At 41.9% G+C, this 17414-nt stretch overlaps 1 protein-coding gene and 1 long non-coding RNA gene across 4 annotated transcripts in view; both read left to right on the forward strand.

The window, feature by feature from the left end:
* LOC134490307 (uncharacterized) overlaps positions 1 to 17414 on the forward strand; it is a 105966-nt gene that overhangs the window by 63205 nt on the left and 25347 nt on the right. The window lies entirely within an intron of this gene.
* LOC134490302 (uncharacterized) overlaps positions 1322 to 17414 on the forward strand; it is a 28508-nt gene continuing 12415 nt past the window's right edge. The window contains exons 1-2 of one of the 2 annotated variants that reach the window (XM_063293234.1): positions 1322 to 1718; positions 12957 to 13078. In XM_063293234.1, coding sequence (XP_063149304.1) covers positions 1631 to 1718; positions 12957 to 13078 — 210 coding nt within the window. In that variant the 5' untranslated portion in view covers positions 1322 to 1630. The remainder of the gene's footprint in view (positions 1719 to 12956; positions 13079 to 17414) is intronic. The other variant, XM_063293235.1, reaches the window with a different exon arrangement.

The following is a 17414-nucleotide window of genomic DNA, read 5'->3' on the forward strand; positions in this document are numbered from 1 at the left end:
GGGTAATGAAGGAAATAGTTTGGGAAGCACTGTTTTAGCGTGTAGCAATTAGCCCACAAAGGAAGATAGATGCTTTGGAACTGTGGTGTTGGAGGAAAATTCTGAGAGTGCCTGGGACTGCAAGAAGATCAAACCAGTCCATCCTCCAGGAAATCAAGCCAGACTGCTCACTTGAGGGAATGATATTAAAGGCAAAACTGAAATACTTTGGCCACATAATGAGAAGACAGGACACCCTGGAGAAGATGCTGATGCTAGGGAGAGTGGAGGGCAAAAGGAAGAGGGGCCGACCAAGGGCAAGGTGGATGGATGATATTCTAGAGGTGACGGACTCGTCCCTGGGGGAGCTGGGGGTGTTGATGACCGACAGAAAGCTCTGGCGTGGGCTGGTCCATGAAGTCACGAAGAGTCGGAAGCGACTAAACGAATCAACAACAACAACAATTAGTCCACATATTACAAATACAGTACTTAGCATCTTCCCCTAAGATAATTGTAGTTACTAAAACATTCTCCCAACTGTCCCGTTAAAGTTTGTATCCCTGCTTGGCTTTGTTACTTTAGGCAGCCAGAAGACAATAATCCGGTGGAGGGAGAAACTGCGTTGCACGTTAAAAAAAAAATTGATAATGGACTGCCGGAGGAGGGGGCGAGGAACAGCGTTTCTTTCGCTTCCACACTCCGAGTCCACAGTTTCTATGACGACCGCCGACACTATGTTCTATCCCGAGAATGTAGCAATTCTCACTTTCAACCAATCGGGATAGAGAGCGTTCAACCAGTAACCAATCAAAAGCGAAGCCTAAAAGATAGGCGCAAGAAGGGGATAGTGCTAAGATCGCTTCGTGAAGCTGGCGCGGGAGTCGTACATCCCAGAGTCTAAGGTAGCGGGGAGGGGGGGCGTGTTTTTGTAATACTTACCCGAGGTCTGGGCCTCTGAAATGCCAGCCTTTGGTGAACACTGCACTCTGTTCCACCTATAAAGGATTCGCTGCTTGGCTGGGAACGCCGGACGGCAAGGGCAAGGTACAGGAGGTTTAAAGCATTTCGAGTGATTTTAATCGAAATGTGTTAAATAGACAGGATCCGAACGAATTGTTTATTTACAGTGAACGGATCTTATGGAATGTGAGACCCAAGCTATAATCCGAAAAGTATCGGCAGTGGCTTTCCTTCGCGGAAGGAGAAGACAACCGAACCGACTCGGAAAGAAAGAAATCCGGCGCGGTCGCCTTCGGGACAACATAACCTCTGGGAACAAAAAGTAATCGCTTATTCCGGCGGTGATCCAAATGTTCTTCTACCAGGCCTGCTCCGGAACCGGCCCTCGGCGTGCCAGAAATACCCTTATCAGAAACGGAGCATGCAAATAGGAGAGGCGAGCGGGATCACCAGGCACAATAGGAGAGGCGGGGGTGGCAGCTAGCCGCTCCTGAGCTGCGCTTATCCGAGGAACAACCTGAGAAAAAGAAGCTAGAAGGAACTGGGGCGGACTGAAAGGGCTGTAGCTGGCCGGGTTGTTGAAATGGCAAGTTGGGACTGATCTGAGGAGACGCGGGTCCGGCAGGTGTTCCTCCATGAGGAGCCGCCAACCTGGAAGAGAAGGCGGCGAAGGCGGCGGACTCCGGCGATGACCCAGCTAAGCGAGGTCCCGACTTACACACCTGCCAATACTGTTCCTATGGACAGTAATATAGTGGCCATTATTATAGCTACCAGTGAGTATTTGCACGCCTGTCCTCGTTCTCTTTTTTTTCCATTGGGTTTGATGTGTTTGCGTTTGTTCTGTTTATGAATGTAGAAAACTCCACTGCCTTTCTTCTGACTTCATTGGGTTTCCAAAAACCATGCTATTGCCCATTCTCTCTCTCTCTGTATGTTTATGCAGAATGTTAGTTTTATAGCTGGGGTTTTCTGTGCTGCAATGCTTGTGACTTTTCTTTGAGAAAAGTGGTCAAGGCAAATGCTCTCCAGGTGTGTTAGGACTACAACTCCCAGCATTCCCAGGCTCACAGCCAAAGGAATCAGATTGGGGAAAGCTGGATTACAGGTACAGTATTCTGTTTATATTGGTTCTAGAGGCAAACCTAGATTTCAGTTGCAGAAGTAATGCTGTACTAAGCCATTGTTTATTTGATCCTAGTTTGTACTAAGCCACAGTCTGCTGGGTATATACATTGTATTAAGACATAAACTATGGCTATTTGGCACCAAACCAAAATAGAACAAACAAAAAAAACCATTGAGGCATAGAATAATGTGTGAACCTAGCCAGTATCCTTGTGCATGGTGCTCCCTTGCATTTGTGTGAGAAGATAGGGTGAAATCTTTGAAGCTCCCTGTCAGGGAATTCTAATTTAGAGCATACAGTATTCATATGAAAGCTACCTGTGCTGTAGTTTATTTTTTTTTAATTTGGTAAAATTATTTAGCTGCCCATTTCACATATGTGACTCTTAGTGAAGTACAGAGTTAAAAATGCAAAAACAGTACAACAAAATAACCAAAAACATTATAAGAAAAGTCTTTTTAAAAAACATGAAAAACAATAAAAAATATTACAAACCATACACTGTTTACAGTATGCCATGTTGATTCATCATCAAAATGTTGCCTTCAGAATTTCCCTCAGCCTTGGTACAAATTTTTGGGGAAGACATCATGGAGTCATGTGTTGCTGACATATCGGCTGTAGGAACTGGCTGTGCTGTATCACTTACTTATTAAGAAAAATGTTATACCATGAAAATCAAATGACTTAGGGCTGTAATTAGGGCATCCAAAGTTTGCTTTTTTTCCTGATTTTTAAAATTTTCTTGCATACAAAGGTGTATATGGAGGCATACATATAATGTTAAGTATTACCAATCCACTTCAGCAAAGGATTGTTACCTTGCCGTGGTGCTGGAGCTTGAGCACCTGAATGATGCCATGAGCTAAACCGTGAAGGGCCACCCAAGACGGGAAGGTCATGACAGAGAGGTCAGACTAAATGCGATCCCTGGGGAAGGTAATGGCAACCCACCCCAGTATTCTTGCCGTGAAAACTAGATGGATCAGTACAACCAGAGATATGTCGGTATACCATTGGAAGATGAGACCCCCAGGTCGGAAGGAGGTCAAAATGCTACTGGGGAGGAACAGAGGATGAGTTCAACTAGCCCCAGACGTGATGGCGCAGCTAGCTCAAAGCCGAAAGGACGGCTAGCGGCCGACGGTGCTGGTGGTGAACGGCGAATCCGATGTTCTAAGGATCAACACACCATTGGAAGCTGGAATGTAAGATCTATGAGCCAGGGCAAATTGGATGTGGTTATTGGTGAGATGTCAAGATTAAAGATAGACATTTTGGGCGTCAGTGAACTGAAATGGAGTGGAATGGGCCACTTCACATCAAATGACCACCAGATCTACTACTGTGGACAAGAGGACCACAGAAGAAATGGAGTAGCCTTCATAATTAATAGTAAAGTGGCTAAAGCAGTGCTTGGATACAATCCAAAAAACGACAGAATGATCTCAATTCGAATTCAGGGCAAGCCATCTAACATCACAGTGATCCAAATATACGCCCCAACCACAGATGCTGAAGAAGCTGAAGTAGAGCAGTTCTATGAGGATCTGCAGCACGTACTGGACAATATGCCTAAAAGAGACATTGTTTTCATCACAGGAGACTGGAATGCTAAGGTGGGCAGTCAGATGACACCTGGAATTACAGGTAAGCATGGCCTGGGAGAACAAAACGAAGCAGGACATAGGCTGATAGAATTTTGCCAAGACAACTCACTCTGCATAACAAACACTCTCTTCCAACAACCTAAGAGACGGCTTTATACATGGACTTCCCCAGATGGACAACACCGAAATCAGATTGACTACATCCTTTGCAGCCAAAGGTGGCGGACATCTATACAGTTGGTAAAAACAAGACCTGGAGCTGACTGTAGTTCAGATCACGAACTTCTTCTTGCACAATTTAGGATCAGACTAAAGAGACTAAAGGGACGCGGTGGCGCTGCGGGTTAAACCGCTGAGCTGCCGATCGGAAGGTCGGCGGTTCGAAACCGCGCGGCGGGGTGAGCGCCCGTTGCTCGTCCCAGCTTCTGCACACCAAGCAGTTCGAAAACATGCAAATGTGAGTAGATTAATTGGTACCGCTTCGGCGGGAAGGTAACGGCGTTCCGTGAATCATGCTGGCCACATGACCCGGAAGTGTCTATGACAACGCCGGCTCCAAGGCTTTGAAACGGAGATGAGCACCGCCCCCTAGAGTCGGACACGACTGGACTTTACGTCAAGGGAAACCTTTACCTTTACCTAAAGAGATTAGGGAAGACCCACAGATCAGCTAGATATGAGCTCACTAATATCCCTAAGGAATATGCAGTGGAGGTGAAGAATAGATTTAAGGGACTGGACTTAGTAGATAGGGTTCCGGAAAACTATGGACAGAAGTTCGCAACTATTGTTCAGGAGGCGGCAACAAAATACATCCCAAAGAAAGAGAAAACCAAGAAGGCAAAGTGGCTCTCTGCTGAGACACTAGAAGTAGCCCAAGAAAGAAGGCAACAGTGATAGGGGGAGATATGCCCAATTAAATGCAAAATTCCAGAGGTTAGCCAGAAGAGAGAAGGAATTATTTTTAAACAAGCAATGCACAGAGGTGGAAGAAGACAATAGAATAGGAAGGACAAGAGACCTCTTCCAGAAAATTAGAAACATTGGAGGTAAATTCCAGGCCAAAATGGGTATGATCAAAAACAAAGATGGCAAGGACCTAACAGAAGAAGAAGAGATCAAGAAAAGGTGGCAAGAATATACAGAAGACCTGTATAGGAAGGATAACAATATCCGGGATAGCTTTGATGGTGTGGTCAATGAGCTAGAGCCAGACATCCTGAAGAGTGAGGTTGAGTGGGCCTTAAGAAGCATCACTAGCAACAAGGCAGCAGGAGACAATGGTATCCCAGCTGAACTGTTCAAAATCTTGCGAGATGATGCTGTCAAGGTAATGCATGCTATATGCCAGCAAATTTGGAAAACACAAGAATGGCCATCAGATTGGAAAAAATCAACTTATATCCCCATACCAAAAAAAGGGAAACACTAAAGAATGTTCAAACTATCGAACAGTGGCACTCATTTCACATGCCAGTAAGGTAATGATCAAGACCCTGCAAGGTAGACTTCAGCAATTCATGGAGCGAGAACTGCCAGATGTACAAGCTGGGTTTAGAAAAGGCAGACGAACTAGGGACCAGATTGCCAATATCCACTGGATAATGGAAAAAGCCAGGGAGTTTCAGAAAACTATTTCTTATTGACTATTCTAAAGCCTTTGACTGTGTGGACCATAACAAATTATGGCAAGTTCTTAGTGTTATGGGGATACCAAGTCATCTTGTATGCCTCCTGACGAATATGTAGAACGACCAAGTAGTAACAGTAAGAACAGACCACAGAACAACGGACTGGTTTAAGATTGGGAAAGGAGTATGGCAGGGCTGTATACTCTCACCCTACCTATTCAACTTGTATGCAGAACACATCATGTGACAAGCTGGGCTTGAGGAATCCAAGGCTGGATTTAAAATCGCTGGAAGAAACATTAACAATCTCAGATATGCAGATGATACCACTTTGATGGCTGAAAGTGAAGAGGAACTGAGGAGCCTTATGATGAAGGTGAAAGAAGAAAGTGCAAAAGCTGGCTTGCAGCTAAACCTCAACAAAACCAAGATTATGGCAACCAGCTTGATTGATAACTGGCAAACAGAGGGAGAAAATGTAGAAGCAGTGAAAGACTTTGTATTTCTAGGTGCGAAGATTACTGCAGATGCTGACTGCAGTCAGGAAATCAGAAGACGCTTAATCCTTGGGAGAAGAGCAATGACAAATCTCGATAAAATAGTTAAGAGCAGAGACATCACACTGACAACAAAGGTCCGCACAGTTAAAGCAATGGTGTTCCCCGTAGTAACATATGGCTGCGAGAGCTGGACCATAAGGAAGGCTGAGAGAAGGAAGATCGATGCTTTTGAACTGTGGTGTTGGAGGAAAATTCTGAGAGTGCCTTGGACTGCAAGAAGATCAAACCAGTCCATCCTCCAGGAAATCAAGCCAGACTGCTCACTTGAGGGAATGATATTAAAGGCAAAACTGAAATACTTTGGCCACATAATGAGAAGACAGGACACCCTGGAGAAGATGCTGATGCTAGGGAGAGTGGAGGGCAAAAGGAAGAGGGGCTGACCAAGGGCAAGGTGGATGGATGATATTCTAGAGGTGATGGATTCGTCCCTGGAGGAGCTGGGGGTGTTGACGACCAACAGGAAGCTCTGGCCTGGGCTGGTCCATGAAGTCACGAAGAGTCGGAAGCGACTGAACGAATAAACAACAACAATTACCAATCCAAAACCAGAATAGGTGTGTTTATATTTTATATTTCTGAAAGCCACAGAAGTATTTCTGATAAATGGGCAGACATCTCTGAACCTCAGAATCTTGCATACTCCTGTACTCCCATGAGAGGAAGGACCAGGGGGCCTAGGATGACAAATGGGGTGCAGGATGTAATGGAATTGTGGTTCAGTAACATCTGGAGGCCATACCTTTATACCTCTGCTATAAAAATAGTGTTTTTATTCAAAGTAATTTTTAAAAAATGTAAAGGCATTTCTTAAGCAAATAAGTCATGGATTCTTTTATAAACTAAATAATCTGGAATCCCTAATTATAGATAGTCTGTCCCCTGCATCCCTTTTTTTTGTTATAGTTGTGCCCTTTTTTTTTCAGAAGGTAAGATGAAGAGAATTGGATCACATTTTATCCCCCCCCAAAAAAGTTGGGGTTTTACAGTGTGACAATGCCCTGTGATACTTACGATCTCACCTAATCACAAATATTGGCAAAGTCATCCATCCCTTAGAAGTGGTTTTCATTTTTTGGGATCGTTCATGATTGTTCAAGCAGAAAGTATTTATTTATTTATTTATTAATTATTCAAATTTCTATTACCACCCATCTCCGCCCAAAGAGGGGGACTCTGGGTGATTTACAATAAAATTACCCCTTTAAAACCTCAACATATAAAGTCAATATCCAAAATACTAAAATAATAAATAAATATAAAATCCAAGTGAGAGAATTTACATTCAGTAGGGAGAACTCTACGCTACCAGCCACCCCCAGTATAGCTGCCTTTCCATCAAGAAACGCTGAAGTTAGATGATACACAAGGTAGATTAGCAATAATCAAGAATAGTGTGAAAAACACAACACAGTTGCAATACATTGTAATTTGTATACGTAATTAATGATATTCCATAATTGTCATGAATTTTTTATTATTATTATTTGTGCTTATTTACAAATAAAGCAAAACAAAAAGCACAGCATTAAAAATAAGCATGAAAGGAAATCAATAGATAAATAGCAGAGAAACTTAACCTGCCCAATATATAAAAGCATGCTAGTTCAGATGTGGTGAAGACAGCAAAAGAACAGTTGTTGTTAGATATATTTTCCAGGATAGAGAGTTTCACAGCCCAAATATAGCTATTAAAAAACAGTCTCTCCTCCTTTCCCACCAAATGTATTGGGATACACTGTCTGTAGAAACGCAGAATTTGCTTTCAGAAGATTTGTTACCCAAAGATCTCTCCAGAGACCAAAAGCTACATTCAGTGTCACATGAGCACATCCCTTTGCCTCTCTCCTGTCCCAGATGTGCTCTGCAAGGCTCCCTGGTTTATTAACCATTGGTTCATTAATCAATAGGATTCTCACTGCACACTGATCCATAAACTATGAAGCCTGAAGCTAAAATCAAACCAACTACATCAGAAGTTAATGTGATGTGTGAGTCACATCTGTATAGCAGACAGATTGGAGGGTTGGAAGAGACCTCAAAGGTCATCTTGTCCAAAGTTTTGCCGGCCCAGGATGTCTACTTCTACAGCACTCTGATAGGTAGCCATCCATCCACAAACAGTGCTTTGGATCAAGAAATTCTTTCTGGTGTTTACCCTGGTGCTCTCCCTTATCATTTGAACTGATTAAAGTTCAGACCTTTTGAGTGCAAGAAAACATTTTTTTCCTATCATTTATGTGACAAATATTGAAGAATCTTTTCTCCAGGCTAAACATACTGATATTTTCTCCCTTTCTGGTTCTTAGTCTGCAGGGCCCTTATCATATTAGACTTCGAGCTCTCATTTTCCCCTGTAGCTCGCTAGGTGATTTTTTTTTGGTCAGTCATAATTTCTACTCTACAAAGTTGTGAATGTGAAAGAAGAAATTAGGGATGATCCCACCTGTGCTACCTGGAGATAATGTAAAGTAAGTAAGTAAATAAATAAATAAATAAATGCATTGGATATTCTTCAACCTTGGTGCCCCAAATGGGGCACAGTACTTCAGGGTCAATTGGCCAAAGAAGAATTGAGTAGAACCATTATTTCCCCTCATCTGAAAGTTCTACTTGTGGGGATACAGTGTAGCTTTGCTCTAGCCTTTCTGACCACTTCATTAGCTAATTCTTGTTTAGCTTGTTTAGCTTCAAAGCCTAGAAATCTTTTCCACATGCATGGATATCAGTCCAGGAGCCACTGCTTCCTGTCTTGTTCATCTGTTTTATCTTAAAGCAGAACTTTAATCTTTGTTGAACTTCATTTTGTTAGTCTTGGCTTTGTTCTCCATCCTGCCAAATCAACATTTTTATATTGGATTTTTTAAATGATATCATTATTTTGGGACTCCTATAATTTAATTTGATCCCTCTCACTCCTTGCTATATGAACATAGTGCTGAGCAACCTGGTTGTCCAGAGCAACAGCAGAAAAGCTAATTTAAACTAATAAAACCCCTGCTGACTCCACAAGCTTAAATAAACGTCAGTTTTCTATCTGTTAACTTCATTGATCTATCCGTATTTGATGCAGGTTATTTAAAATCAGTTTTCTGCATGTGAAGTCCATAATCAGGATCCTTAAATTAACAATCTTAATTAGAAAAACAGCCAAAACGTAAATACATTTTGACAATGTTCGGTTCGTTCTTTCTGAACCTATGCCTCAACTAACATCCAAATTCTAACATGAATTTATGAGCCCTGTTATTCTGACAGTATAGAGAAATGTGTAGCGCAGCAGCCTACGGTACTGTTTAAACCATGTTCACCCAAAGTCTGTACACGGCTTTCCCCAACGGTCCAGAAGTGGGACTATTCCTTCCAGAATTCCCTGAAGCTGATAGAAATATTGAGCATCATAGACCAATATAGTGAAGAAATCAGACTGGGGAAGGCTACAGTGGATTAGTTTGAGAGCTGCAGCTGGTAATGTTTGGCTTATTTTAATGGGCTTCTACAGAAATAGATTACAATTGAGAATTTAATATCTTGTGCAGGAAAGAAATGTTACCATCTAGTCTTCACAGGTGGTAGAAATCTAGGCAGGCTGAAATAAAGAGAGCAGGGCCACCATCCAAAGCTGCTTATTCCGCCCTTTAAAAGCCAATGCAACTGCTGTGAAGTAAACATTCAGTAGAATTATGGACTCTAAAGACTGGAAGCTAAGTCCTCTGTGTTCAGCAACCATTTAATTGCTGATGTTTTCACTTCATTTTGTGAGATACAGAAATTTCGCTCAATTATTTGGCAAGTGCTTCCCTCTTACTGAGCACCATGTAGTGTAGAATAAAGAAAGGCCTGCCCACAAGTATATGTTCTAAGAATAAGGAAAAGGGAGAGGCAGGGATTAAGAGGGAGAGAGGAAATTGGTAAAGCAAAACCTGGTAAAGGACTTCCTTTCTTTCTTTCTTTCTTTCTTTCTTTCTTTCTTTCTTTCTTTCTTTCTTTCTTTCTTTCTTTCTTTCTTCCTTCCTTCCTTCCTTCCTTCCTTCCTTCCTTCCTTCCTTCCTTCCTTTCTTTTTCTTTCAATATAAGCCAATGCAATATTAGAATCCAGGGATTATGAAGTAATTTGGGAGGAAAGGCAAAACTGACAAATAGCAGAAGTAATTCTAGATTTAAGAAGAGCAGTGCAAGCGTTTTGACTGCGATCTCCCCAAATTACTGCCAGTAGACTAAAAACACTAGGATGGCGCTCCCCAACCTGGTGCAGTCCATATGTTTGACATCATTTGCAGCCAGCACTGCTGAGGATAATAGGAATTGTAGTTTACTGTACCTGGAGATCACCAGATAAGGGAGGACTGTTAAAGGTTCTCTCTGAAGTGCTATCTTCACTAAGAAGTTCCTTTTATCTTGGTTGTAGTGGGGACTTAGTTGACTGGTGTACAGCTCTATATCTGTAGCTGCATTAAAATAAAAATAAAAAACACCTAGTATGACAGGGAGAGAGCTATGCCTTCCTGTAATATCTAGATTATTATGATGGAGGATTATTTATTTGATGGCACAATCAGAGGATGAAGTCTGAACATGGGAGGGCCCATCTCATCTGGGGCCAAAATGAATATGACTGGATCTCCTGGTGTATTTTGTTTGCTTCAGAACAGCTGGGGTGAGGAATAAAACTCCAGTTTGAATAAGAAACGTAGCTCTGGGGAGTATGGAGTTGCATAGCTTCATGCATTTTCCCTTTACAGACCATTTTAATAGATTACCTCAGATGACCGAACTCATATTGTGGTATAAACAAAGCCCTAAGAAACCATGTGGTAAAGAAGGGGTGCCTAGGAAAGCTTTATGTCCACTAAAAGATTGTGCCCCACCCAATTAACACCACCCATCGGATAATCTGACAGGAGCAAATTCTTTTGAGATTTTAACAAATAAAGAGTTCCTGAGTGAGGAAACTAGGACTGTCTGGAGAAACAACTTTATTTCTTTTTTATCAGCTGTGAGAAAGATAGGCCTTCTGACCCATGGGTTTCCCAGTCTCATGTCTTCCTATTCAGAACAAAACCAAACTGTGAATCGATCTGTTCCCTCTCTACAAAGAACAAGAAGTTGGGGACGTGGAATGCCAATGGATGTGCATCATGTTTCATTTTTTTCAACAACACATTATCTCAGAGAGGCAGGTGAGCAGTGCCTGCATGCATTTGGGCTCTGAGAAGAAAATTCCTTGTTGAACCTAAAAGCTTCTATTGAGTATCTGGAGATAAATTTGTTACAACATTCTTGTCCTGTTTTTCAGTATAGCAGCCCCCCTGAAAATATAGGGAAGTTTCTCTGGCTGCTTAAGACATTTACTATTTATATATGTTTTTATAGTATCAGCTTCATGAACAGATCTTTACAAAGAAATGGTTGGACATGTCTCTCCCCCAAGGGCTTGCAGTCAAAGCCAGATTGTTTATGATTTCAGAGAAGAAATTCTAGCAGTGTCCATCATGATATAAGACTGAATTACGGAGACTCAGAAAATCAATGACTTTTCTGAGTGCAGTGAAGTCACTGTTGTTAGATTAGGACCAAGAAGACCCAGGTTAAGTCTGCCCTCTTATCATGGAAGCTTGCTAGGTGACCTTGGGCTAATCTCTCTAACTCTTTGTCCAACCTATCCCATAAGATTGTTGTGGTGGGGAATTTGAAGAAGGGGATGTAGCCACCCCCATGGGCTCCTGGAAGAAAGGCAAGATATAAAATGAAAAAAATAACAAATAATTTTATATGGTAAAGTTTGCATATTTATAAGTATGGAGAATTTTGCCTACTGGTTTGCTTGTTTTCTTTGAGAGATTTATATTCCATCTTTCTTCAATAGGATTTATAGGATGACTTCAACATCCATGTTGAAGCCTGGAGCCAGTTCAGGACTTCATGACCATTATGACAACCATGGACCTATCTCAGTTCCTTGTCAGCCCGTGACATGACAGATTCCTGTTTTTGTACCTGGCTAAAGAAAAAAGGCTATAGTTCTGTGATCTCTTTGTCATAAACAAATTACTTCCTTCTAAGATTTAGACTTCTGGTGGCAGACTCATTAGAATAGCCTATTCCTGTGGACTGAAAAAAATCCAAGGGATTCCTGAATACTCCATAAGATTTCCAGGCTGGCAGAGCTGGTGATCTTGTCAAATATCACACTATGGAACAATGAGATGAAAAGGGCCATTGAAACAATTGCACCTAAGCACCCTCCTCAACATTGTGGAAATAGAAATGCACTTGGTTCTCACAACATCTTCAAGTAATAAAATGGGCTGTAATACATTTGGAATGCACATAGTGCAAGTCTAAAACCAAATGTAGCCAATTCTTTTGGATGCTGAAGGGGTATCTGAACAGTACCTAATAGTGATAGCCCTCACACATCTGGTCATCTTTTGTGATGAATTTGCTAAGCACTTTGAGGAGAAAGTGGCTTCCAAGTGGAATTTGATTTCACAACTGTAACATTATCAGAAAGATGGTGGTAGTTCTTATTGGTCATGCTTTGAAGGATCAGTTTCAGTTTCTGAAACCTGTAGATACAGACAAGATGGTTGCATCTGCTCCACCTACCTCTTGTACCTTTGATCCATATTTATGTTATCTATTTAAATCTAGCAAAGGAGGGCTAGTGGGTGGGTTCAGAGAATGGTAAATGCCTAATTATATCAGGGGTGGGTATTCCTGCCTTGAAAACAAGCAGTGGTGCAGACCTTCCTAAAGAGGGCATCCTTGGATCCATGGACCATCAAACCAACTGGATTCCCACTGCTAGAGTGATACATTTGCTATGTGCCTTTTGATTTACTTGCTTTTCTCATTGGTATTAGAGGTATCTTTAATCATCCTCTAAGACAGCAACTCTCATCATTTCTGCTAGCGGATCATGCTGGCTGGGGATGATAGTGTTGTAGACCAACATATCCTGGGGAAGCCTGGACTGAAGTTGAATATTTTCTGGAGATTTCAGGTAGCTCACTGAGCTTGATGGAACTTGGAAGTTGTACAACATGCTTAATGCTATTTCCCCTTTTCTCTTCTTTGGTAGCAGTCTCTTCCTCTGTGTTCATCGTGGCCATTTTGGTGCTGCTGCTCCTGCTGTACCACCGGGACCCTCTGTGCTGCCAATTTCTGTGCTCTTGCAGACTCTTCCAGAGCCCTAGTCAGTATGTGAGTATCTCACCAGCTGCCTGCCTCTTCCACTTTGATCAGCCTCCCTTGCCCCCCAGGCCTCTCTGTTCACCCACCCATTTCTGATCCTGGATAAAGAGCACACCTCTTTGTGCTCTGTGAGGACTGAAGGCCACATGCTGCTCCTCTGCACAGCCTTTGGCAGGCCTCCCTCTGCATGGTTCCCATCTCACCCTTGGTATAGCAGAGTCTCGTTTTCCTTTCTGCTGGCTGAATAGCAGCTCAAGGTCTATTTACAGTTCTCTCCTGCCAAGTTATAGTGTTGTGTACCAAGGAGCGCCTGTTTACCTCCCACTCTGTCTACAAACAAAGCCTTTTCACCTGAGCCTGTCCCCAGTTGGCTGCTTTTGAGGGTTGATTGTACTGAGGGGTGTGTGTGTGTGTGTGTATTAAAGTGTGAGAGCAGATGGTAGGTAACACTGAGAGTGAGTCGTGTCACGGGGTAATGATGGTTCTCTCTGTGCCAAAGAGAACTATGCCCCTCCTTACCTCTCTGGCCCTTTCAGTGCCAGGCCTCCTCCTTTCTTTATAGGGATGGAAAACAGCAGGGAATGCTCCTGTAAGGAACTAATACATGCAGACAGTCCCATTCTCTGTTGCCAGTATCCCAGCAACCAGCATTATACCTTTCACAGTTCATGATTGGGGACAGCCAGAAAGAGAACATTCTCCCGAGTTCCCCCTTTCTCTCTTTTGTGGAGGCACATGGTTTTTTTGAAAGTGATGCTTGTTTGCAAGTATTGGAGAAGTGCAACCAAAAGAATTAAGATGGGCAGTTTCCCTGCGCTTCCTTCCCACTCTCCCACCCCACCCGCATTAGACATTCAAAACTCAGAGTAGCCTGAAGTCTATATAGACTTGCAATAGGTAAGCATTTGCCTGTCCAGAGTTGCCCTTACTTTATATAAACTGCTCAGTTATAGGACTGAGCTTTAAAGTAGTCCTCTCATGCCATATGCCACAAAAATGCCATGCAACCCGCCACCCTCTGCAAAGCATGTGGTCGTCTGTAATCCACATTTAAAATCCAGAGTCTACATTTCAAAGAAGAAGATGTTGAGCTGAGTTAATTGTGATGTAAGTGGAGTCTGTGGGAGATTTCTGTGCCTGCAGTACTCTCTTCGTTGCCTCCACTATATTCCCACATTCATTGCAGCAACAGTGCCTTGTATGTCTCCAGTTTAAATAGACCGTAGAGGCCAAGCCATCTGTGATTTAATGCAACTCTCCTTCTCCCATCGCTGTAGTAAGTGTAGAGTTGTGTTTTTAGTTATCCCCTCTGTGCTGAGAAGAACTGAATCATTACTTTATCATCTAGTAAATCTAAATCTTGTATGGAATTGCACAAGTTGGAGATACAGTGTCATTATAAATTCTGTGTAGAAACTCCTTGAGAATAGCTTTGAAGTAGCTGACATCTGCCTTATCTATGATTCAGCCAAGTGTTCTGTGATAAAGCTTTCCTTGAGACAGCTTTCTTCCAGGAAGCTCTTTATACCAAATGTCCCCAGGATAAGTTGAAAGGCTGCCTTCGTGCAACATTTGTTTTTCTTAAGCAGTCTGTTCACTAAGGAAAGAAAGCTTCCAGGGTGAAAGTGTGAGAATTAGCCTGGTCATCATAGCTGATTTTGCACCCTCTATGCAAGGCATGTCAAGGTCTCATGGTGGTTATTGCTGATTTTTCTTATAAGAAGCGCACCATTCTAAGAGCTATGTTTGCCCTCTCTGTAGAGCTTTCAAAATTTACTCTTCTTGTTTCCAAAGCTGAAGACAAGTCAAACTATTTTGGCTTGGAGCAGCATGTGGTGCAAGTTGATAGATGTCACTTTCACTTAATCGTATGGTTAAACCTAGCAGCTGAGTTTAAATAATGAGTAAAACCATTATTTGTTTAACCATTGTTTACTGAGTAAACCACAACTGAATGGTTTTGATCTATGCCCAGAACAAATCACATTGAAGCATGCCAGCATTAAAAAAAAAAATATCCTGGTAACCTTTCTTTAAACTGTTGTCCTCTGTGTGCGTTGGAATGTCCCAGAATTTTCAGCTGCCAGTCAAGCAGGAATTCTGAAAGGCTGTAGTATTTGGAGAGGAACAGACAGGGGATGGATCCTTTAAGGATGGATCCTATCGTGTGATTTGGAATTATCCGGCTGACTGTATTTTCACTAGGTGCACAGATCCCAGGTTGTTGTTTTTTCCTTTTTGCATGCCCATTTACAAAGGCTTCTGAAAAGTTTGGTTAGCTGTTGAAGGTGAGACTGCCTTGAAAATGTTGGTCTGTAGTGTTGCTAAAGCAGTCATGCTGGGCTCAGGTCCATGTGAATCTATACCATATGCCAGTTAAACTTGCAAACCCTAAAGCAGTGTTTCTCAACCTCTGCCACTTTAAGACTTGTGGACTTCAACTCCCAGAAGTCTTAACACATCTTAAAGTGGCGGAGGTTGAGAAACACTGCCCTAAAGCAATATCTGGTTCTTGCTTCTGGCTTCCTTTTCAAATCCCAGATTTAGATTTCAGACCAAACAGGAAAGTTATCTTTTTTGTGTTTTCCTTTTCCTTTTTCATTTTGGGAGTTTTGTTCAATTGGCCTTAGTGATGGGATTTACTGGAGGATAGCAAACTACTATTCCTTTCTGATAGTTCCACTAGACAAGGCTTATCTTCAGATAGTAGGTCCTTGCCCTCAGCTTTGGATTTCAGGAAAAAAGGGAAAATGCAACATGGAGGCTTTGACCCCTACTAGTCATTCAAATTCATGCTTTATATTTCTTTAAAACGTGACTGGTCATACACTGGCTACTATGTCTAATTACAACTTCCTGTACCTCCTCCAGAGAAGGCTGCCCATTGTCACAACAAAGAACTTTCTACTGCAATAAAATGAAAACTCTCCTCCCCAGAGGAATCAGCCTGCAGAGAGTAGGCACGGAGTGGAAACTCTAGGAAGCATCAATGCTAGGGATTTTACTAGATGGTTCACTTTTATTTTCACTCTGGCTCCTTTAATCATAGCTACCAATCATCGTTCTTTGGATAGGACTTCACAGAGGGAATGTGATTACAATCACTTTGCAGTGGAATATTTACATATGCAAATAACCTGCTTGTAGCTGGGAGAATTGCACAACCACTGCCTATAGGTTTAGTGAAATAATATTGAAATAATCAAGATGGCTTGCACTTTCTATAGTCAGAGAAACGAATCTTTGTTTACATATGTTAGAACAAAGAGACAGATTAGATCAAATCAAAACCTGTCTAGCACTTGAGTTGTACAGATGACCCTGGAAAGAACACAAAGGGAGATTGAAAACGATAATATCCTCTGGACTTGCTCCTCAGGACTCAGAACTGAGTGGCATAATTACATAGCAATCATCTGGGTTTCTGCGTTCAGTTCATTTGTGAGTTCATTATTAAAAACAAATTCCTGAGAAACTCGAACAGCCTATTCCTCTTTACTTTTAAGGCCCATGCCTCACCTCCTCTGAGCCACCTTTTCCCTCATATTTCTGTCTGGCTCTCAGGGTTTAACAGAAAATACAGCAGATCCCAGAAGTCTGAAGCCCCCCTCCCTTTCAACTTCAGAGAGTATGGTAACTGGGAGCACACACACACACACACACACGAAATGGGCTCTCGAGGTCTTAAGAATGAGAAGGGAAGAACCTGTCAATTTCTGTTTCATGTGGTTTAAACATTTTCTTCTTGTGTTCATTTTGCCCCTTTTCACATGAGCTTTCACATTCTTTTCACATGTAAATACATTTCCATTTACATTTCTCCTAATTTTTCTATAAGGCTTTGCCTAATATATCTTTTTTCAAGTACTTTCCTAATAGAAAGTATTTTTGTCTCTAGCGTGCAATTTTTTAAACTGGTGAATTGCAGCATGTGTTGGAATATAATTGTATTTTAGCTCATTTATTGTGCGAATTTGGCAAAGTTACATCAAACAGGACTGAATAAAAAATTCTCCCACGTTCTTATTTAAGGTTATGTTTAGGTATCCAAAAAACAACCACCTCAGAATAAAAGCAGTACCTTTAGGCTGATGCCCAGTCTAAGCACTTCTTTTGTTCTCCACTTGTTCTGGGAAGTAGGATTAATATCATATTGCCAGGTGGCGATATCCAGACAAGTGTAGTTTTACTCAAAACCACAAGAAATGCATCCCCCACAATGAGTCATTGAACTGAAGTTGCTGTCCGAAAAAGGAAATGCCAGCTTTCAGAGGCAGAACATTTCAGCTGATGCTAATCTCAAGAATAATGGTACTTTGCAGAGTTATGAGGAGCATCGGATGAA

This window comes from Candoia aspera, chromosome 2 (assembly GCF_035149785.1).
Source record: "Candoia aspera isolate rCanAsp1 chromosome 2, rCanAsp1.hap2, whole genome shotgun sequence".
Classification (NCBI taxonomy): Eukaryota; Metazoa; Chordata; class Lepidosauria; order Squamata; family Boidae; genus Candoia; species Candoia aspera.